At 36.5% G+C, this 6,277-nt stretch overlaps 1 protein-coding gene across 3 annotated transcripts; it reads left to right on the plus strand.

The window, feature by feature from the left end:
• The first annotated feature begins 2,497 nt into the window (after positions 1–2,497).
• On the plus strand, positions 2,498–5,729 carry hapln2 (hyaluronan and proteoglycan link protein 2). 3 transcript variants are annotated; one of them, XM_053629484.1, is made up of 6 exons: positions 2,498–3,388; positions 3,693–3,793; positions 3,909–4,268; positions 4,377–4,493; positions 4,658–4,840; positions 5,412–5,729. In XM_053629484.1, exons 2-6 carry the CDS (start codon positions 3,715–3,717, stop codon positions 5,687–5,689), a joined length of 1,017 nt encoding a protein of 338 aa, XP_053485459.1. In that variant the 5' UTR covers positions 2,498–3,388; positions 3,693–3,714; the 3' UTR covers positions 5,690–5,729. The 3 variants fall into 3 exon arrangements, with proteins under 3 accessions (XP_053485459.1, XP_053485449.1, XP_053485440.1); XM_053629474.1 differs by having other exon boundaries at positions 2,498–3,793; XM_053629465.1 differs by having other exon boundaries at positions 2,498–4,268.
• The last annotated feature ends 548 nt before the right edge of the window (positions 5,730–6,277 follow it).

Below are 6,277 nucleotides of genomic sequence, written 5' to 3' on the forward strand. Positions count from 1 at the left end.
TTTCCACAGACACCCTCCAAAATTTTATAGAAAGTCTTCTCAGAAGAGTGGAGGCTATTTTAGCTCCAAAGGAATGCCTCACAAAGATGGTTATCTTCAGATATGGAAAAATACAACTGAGGGCCCTTATCGTCCTGGAGTTGTGGAACATCTGTGAGACAAGTTTATTCATGTTATATAGAATAGCTATAAACAGTTCCCTCTGTTTATACAGGGCTGAGTTTCTTCAGAAATGCAAGTTAAGAATTTTGAAACATCATGCATGAAGAGTTATGTGAAACACGATATTATCGTCTCCTCTCCAAGAACTGTCTCCATTCGCTAGTCAAAACCTGTCTGGTGTTATTTGTGAAGAGACTAGTTAAAAGGTGACCCTGTCCTGAACTCTCAATCACATCAACATGGCCACACCTCAGTGCAATCTGCTACTGATACAGTTTGACTGACCTGTTAACAGTCTGCCACAATGGCATCTGTGTCAAAAGCAGCACAGCATAAGGAATGACAGTTTGAGATTACTGATAGAGCAGGTGACCTACTCATTAAGTCACATGTCATATAACTCATTCATTCATATTTATGCAAAAAAATCCATCTAATATTATATATAAGAAACAGAGTTGGAGGCAAAAAAGGATGCATCCTCAGTGAAACAAAGACAAAAAATTTACATTTAAATTCTATTCTGCAATCACAGACCAACAATCAAAACACAACATCAGCTAAGGAACTTCAGTAAAGATCTTGTTGAAAGTTGAAACTTTCAAATTTGAACTTATGATTGAGAGTTTGTCACTAAAGCCATTCTGATATAGCTGGAATTTTGAGCTCTTGTGTCAACATTTATGTTATATATTCGGTACAATTTATAGCCTTCTGAACAATCAGACTTGTAATAGTGTTATTTTTTTTGTTGTTGTTTTTTTTTTTTTACCTTATTGCACATTTTCATAATAGATAAACTGCTGCGAACTAGGTTGTACAAAAAACAATCTGCTATTGCTGCATCTCAGATTACATGGTAACCTAATCAGCTATTGCACAAACATTTAAGTGGATAGTTGATTAAAATGGAATGGTAGGCGTCAGCATGACATTAAAGTCATGCACAGCAGTTACCCTTTAGGTAAATGTCAAGTTTTACAGATGCTTATGTCAGGAGCAGAATTGATCATCTTAAAGTGAACTCTGCAGTTGTGGTTAAATATACTGCAGTTGGGGTTAAATATAGTTGGGGTTAAATATACAAGGCTAAATATACTTCTGCACTTTATCTATAATATGTGCCGAGCCTTAATGTGTTTTTTGGGACATTAAATTACACAAGTCCAAATCAAACTGTATGCTCAAATCCTACCACACTTCCATGTCCATTTGTGGATTTTTGGATAATTAAATGAATAATGTGTTACTACAGAAACAATATTGCTCAGATTTGAGGCAGAATACTTTTGTTAGTCAATCAGAATCAGCCAAGTGCTACAATTTATTTTCATATGAATATTAAACAGAATATTGAACAAAAAGCAGCAGTGCCCATAAGATTTCAAGCTTCAATGAAACCAACTAAATAATTTTTGACAGTTTCATTTTACCAAGCCACTAAACAGGTTCTACATAGAAAGTGATATCCCAACAACTTCAGAGCATGTTCTACCCTGCTACCATTACTGATAATAGATGGGAACAAAGCTTGTAGATGCTACAGAGCTTTTACCATCAACCCTCAGAAATCACATTTGATATCATGAGAAATGCTGGTCTTTGACAAAACAGTCCTAGTTTCATTTCTACTCACTGATAGTGAGATTGACTTGGTTTGGCTTTGACCTTTCCCATTGAACCCCAAAATAAAGATTCTATTATATATCCTCTTTTTGTATGAGCGAACACATCAGCTTCATTTTTGAGCAACTCACACAAGCACAGTGAGAAATGAGAGACACTGAGAGAAAGGAATAAATAAAAGAGAGAAAGAGCTTGCTGTCACCTAGACATGCCTTTATGAATGCTAACTGCAGGCTTAGAAAGGATCCTATTGATGAATTAGCACAATGAAGAAGGCCAGAAGGAAGCACTGGAATCTCATTATTAGAATTTATCTCAGCCCTTTTTTATGCATTGTGTATCTGCTGTTGTCTTTCGGATGGAAAGAGACGCTGATGACAGTGTGATTATTGTATGTTACTTCCTGAATCAGAACTGTTCCTGAATGGTCTTCAATGAAAGAAGAAAAAGCTGTCCTTATTGTGATTAATAAAGCAATAGTAATAGTGTACATGTCAACTATATGTGAGATTCCGCTGTCTACTAAACTTACATTCTTTAATAACAATTACTAAAGTTTTAATCTTCAGATCTAAATGTACTCTGTAGGGATTAATTCATTACTAGAGATGTGCAGTATGGTCAAAAGTCTGTTGTTTATCTTGCTGTGGGTTTATTTGACCTTGATTAAGGTCTTCAAAAATGTTTAAAAATTAAGAGGCTTCATGGTGTGTTGTGATGAAACATAATGGTGTCATATATTAATTGCTGTCTTGTCATACTCAGGACTCAGTTTTTATCAAAATACAATACCGAGATCTTTAATTAGAAAAAGAAAGTGCAGCAGTTTTCTAATGTATTTCTAGATTCTTTTGCCTGACTAAACACAGCTGGTTGTCATCAATTTGGTATGTCACTTTGCTCTGAGATCCTGAGCAGGTTACTGACAGTGTGGAGTTCTCCTTGTGTTTGTATGAATTTCCTACAGGTTCTCTATTTTCCTTCCAAAACAGAGCTGGCAGATGGATTGGCTATGCTATAGTGGTTGTAGGTGTGAATGAGTGTGTGAATGTGCATGAATGGTGCCTGGCAATGGACTGATGTCCTATATGGGGTGTGCTCCCACTTTGTATCCAGTGTTCCCAGGGTAGGCTCTGGATCCACCGTGACCCAGATCCAGAAAAATCGCTTACTGAAGATGAATGAATGAATATAACACAAAACAAATTGTTTTATAATAAAATTATTTTATTGCATTTCATTATATTTAAATAATGCCAATAGTTGGCTTGCATTCACTAACATGTATTTTTGGTCCCCTTATTAAGTTCTGAGAAGAGATGAGAGGAACAATGGGTGTCTGTCTGAATGAAACATCTGGAACAGAGGGGATGGACCAGTCTACTGTGATAGAGAGAGAGAGAGAGAGAGAGAGAGAGAGAGAGAGAGAGAGAGAGAGAGCGAGCGAGCGAGCGAGCGAGCGGGCATCCTACTGATACTGGATAGAAACTGTATGACAGTATAAGCGGCTCAACAGATCAACAAGCAAATAAAAAAAAGTATGAACCCTTTTAATTTAAGATTTTAAAAGAAGAGAGACAGAAGACAAAAGGCATAACAGGTTTGATACAATTTTCTGATTAGTTTTCATTCTATTTCTCTTTGCTAAATCGGTACTTAGTGTAACATCAAAAGTAGCTGTCATCAATGCGTTTTAATTGCACTTTGCATAAAAAGCTAGCTACACGTTGGACTTAAAATATATTTTAATGTAGATAATTATAATTTAATTACTTTATAATTCACATCTAAGGTAAATTGCTTGTGTTGGAACCTGCAAAACAGTATACTGTATGGACTTTAGGTACCACTAGACTGAATGTGGATATTGTTGATTTGCAACCACTAAAGGAAATGTTTTTCAGACAGGAAAAGGTACACTTAATTATGAACTGTGCAGCTTTTATGGTGGTGACTACCAGTCTTCTCTCTTTGACTGATGCAGTTAATCCCTACCACAATACAGGTAATTCTAAAGCTCATTGGAATCATATGGCACTTGTTGAAATATAAATTCCTAATTTTGCTGCAATGTCAAATGCTTTTTTTGTTTGTTACTTCTTATGAAAATCATATTTCAGACAAAGATAAAGAGCTGCAATATCTTATGGAACCACCAGTGTATGCTGGGATAAAAGCACGCCGAGGAGAGAACGCAACCCTGCCATGTGTTCTGCAGACTGTACCTTCTCACTACAAAGTTAAGTGGAGCAAAGTTGAACCTCTTCAAACAGGAGTGGAAAATATTGTTCTCATCAGTAATGGGCATGAGGTTAAGTACTATGGCACATGGCAGTCTAAAGCAAGTCTTCGACGTATGCATGCTTTGGACATCTCTCTCCGCCTCATCAAGCTGGAACTCCAAGATTGTGGTCTCTACCAGTGTGAACTGATCAATGGCATCGATGAAGAAAGTGTCACCATTACTCTAAGCATTGAAGGTACAGGAAAGCAAATTGTAAATATCTAGTGTCTCAATGCCTTACATATGCTAAAAAGAAGTTGCCTTCTTCTGACAATAACAATATACAACACTGATTATGTTGCAGGGGTGGTGTTTCCTTATCAAAGCAGCCATGGTCGTTACAAATTTTCCTACTTAGATGCCAAAAATGCTTGTGCAAAGCAGGATGCAACACTGGCAACATACACACAGCTTTACATGGGTAACAACTTTTATCTAACATGTAAAGCAATAATATCCATATCACAATTCAAAACACAAGCTTAACCTACTAGAAAGGAAAACAGCTGTAGTAATATTTTCTCACAAAAAAATAGAGTGATGTATGATTGCAGCACTTTCATCCATTGTTTATACAATGTATAGAATGGACAGAAGGTCTGGAGTGGTGTAATGCTGGATGGCTAAATGATGGGACTGTCAACTACCCCATTCTGAATCCACGGCCAGCTTGTGGGAAAGATCTTCCTCCAGGGATCCGCAGCTATGGACCCCGGCACAAGACCAAGGAACGTTACGATGCCTTCTGCTTCACCTCTACCACTGAGGGTCAGTAAATACATGGCTCTACAGATTATTTTACTAATTCTAATGTGCATGGCTCTACTATAACAAAATGCTTGATCATGAGTTAAAGGTGTTATAGCAAGAAAGGCACAGGTGTCCAGGGAAAAAAAAATTAGGTGCTAATTATCTCAATATATTTTTTATCACTCAGCCTGAATAATTATTCTGTCCATTGTAATCCAGTGTCTGTTTAGACCTTTTATGAAGTAGTGATTTTTGAAATGTGGCCACAGAAATGAACTTGAGGAACCCGTGCTGGGAGGTATGGTGGGCTCAGTAAAGAATGGAAGAGGAGAAAACAATACACTGTTGTTTGAGTAGATAGGAGAGAGTCTGCTGGAGCGAAATTGTTTATGCTGTGACATTTGAGCTCCTGCTATGCCAGTGTAATATTGGCAGCTACAAAATGTCATCAGAATAATGTGACATAGTAGAGAACTCCCTTATGATTATTTGTATGTTGTTGTTCTTTTTAAGTGAATGTATGTAAGGAAGTATGTAAGTCTCCACCTCTTCATTTGAACTGTTTCATTTTACTTTCCCATTCATGCAGGTTCAGTGTTCTATGTCCCAGGGCCACTAAATTTTTTGGAAGCAGCTCGTGCCTGTAAGGAGAAAGGAGCAAGTCTGGCCCGTGTGGGACAACTCTACTCCTCCTGGAAGTTTCAGGGGTTGGAGCGCTGTGATGCAGGCTGGCTAGACGATGGTAGTGTGCGCTTTCCCATCATTATCCCTAAGGAGCGATGTGGAGGTATCACACATCCAGGGGTTCACAGTTTTGGATTCCCTAAAAAGAGCATTAGTCTCTATGGGGCATATTGTTACAGGTAAATAATTGTTACAGGGATAAATGATTACAAATACTTAAGGTCTACCCTGGTACAAGACAAAAGTCTGCAGGTGCCACTGTAACAGTTCTCATGCACACTGGGAATTATTATTATTATTATTATTATTATTATTATTTTCCTTTCAGCAATATGAGATAATGTTTTGACATGATATGTTGGCAAGTTACAAGACTTGATTTGTTCAGTGGGAATGTAGGATTAAATAAAAAATTGAGATCAGAATACCGTTTAAAGGTGTTCCTACAATAGTGTATAAATAATTGAATTAATAATTGAGTTCTACATCAGCAGATATTTCTTAAACAAATTTTGTGTATAATATAAAAACACTTTTGTAGTTCTAACATGCTTTAACATGCCCATTAAAATGTAGATCTTTATGAATGTACTCATATGCCTTATGTGTGGACTTACTGCTAAATGAACTAAAATAACAACATAAGGTCAAAAGACTGTATAGTTGATACTGTTAGTAAAATGTGTTTTATTATTATTATTATTATTATTATTATTATTATTATTTTAAATAAAACTCCAGAACAAATACAGAATCCTACAAATTGTAGCA

The sequence above is a fragment of the Ictalurus furcatus genome, chromosome 1 (assembly GCF_023375685.1).
Source record: "Ictalurus furcatus strain D&B chromosome 1, Billie_1.0, whole genome shotgun sequence".
Taxonomy (NCBI): Eukaryota; Metazoa; Chordata; class Actinopteri; order Siluriformes; family Ictaluridae; genus Ictalurus; species Ictalurus furcatus.

Excerpts from the sequence above, each read along its gene's own strand:
- hapln2 (XM_053629465.1), top strand. The coding sequence starts at position 3,767 with ATGCAGTTAATCCCTACCACAATACAGGTAATTCTAAAGCTCATTGGA. Across the intron at positions 4,269-4,376 it reads CATTACTCTAAGCATTGAAG|GGGTGGTGTTTCCTTATCAA; the intron begins GTACAGGAAAGC and ends ATTATGTTGCAG. Across the intron at positions 4,841-5,411 it reads CTTCACCTCTACCACTGAGG|GTTCAGTGTTCTATGTCCCA; the intron begins GTCAGTAAATAC and ends CCATTCATGCAG.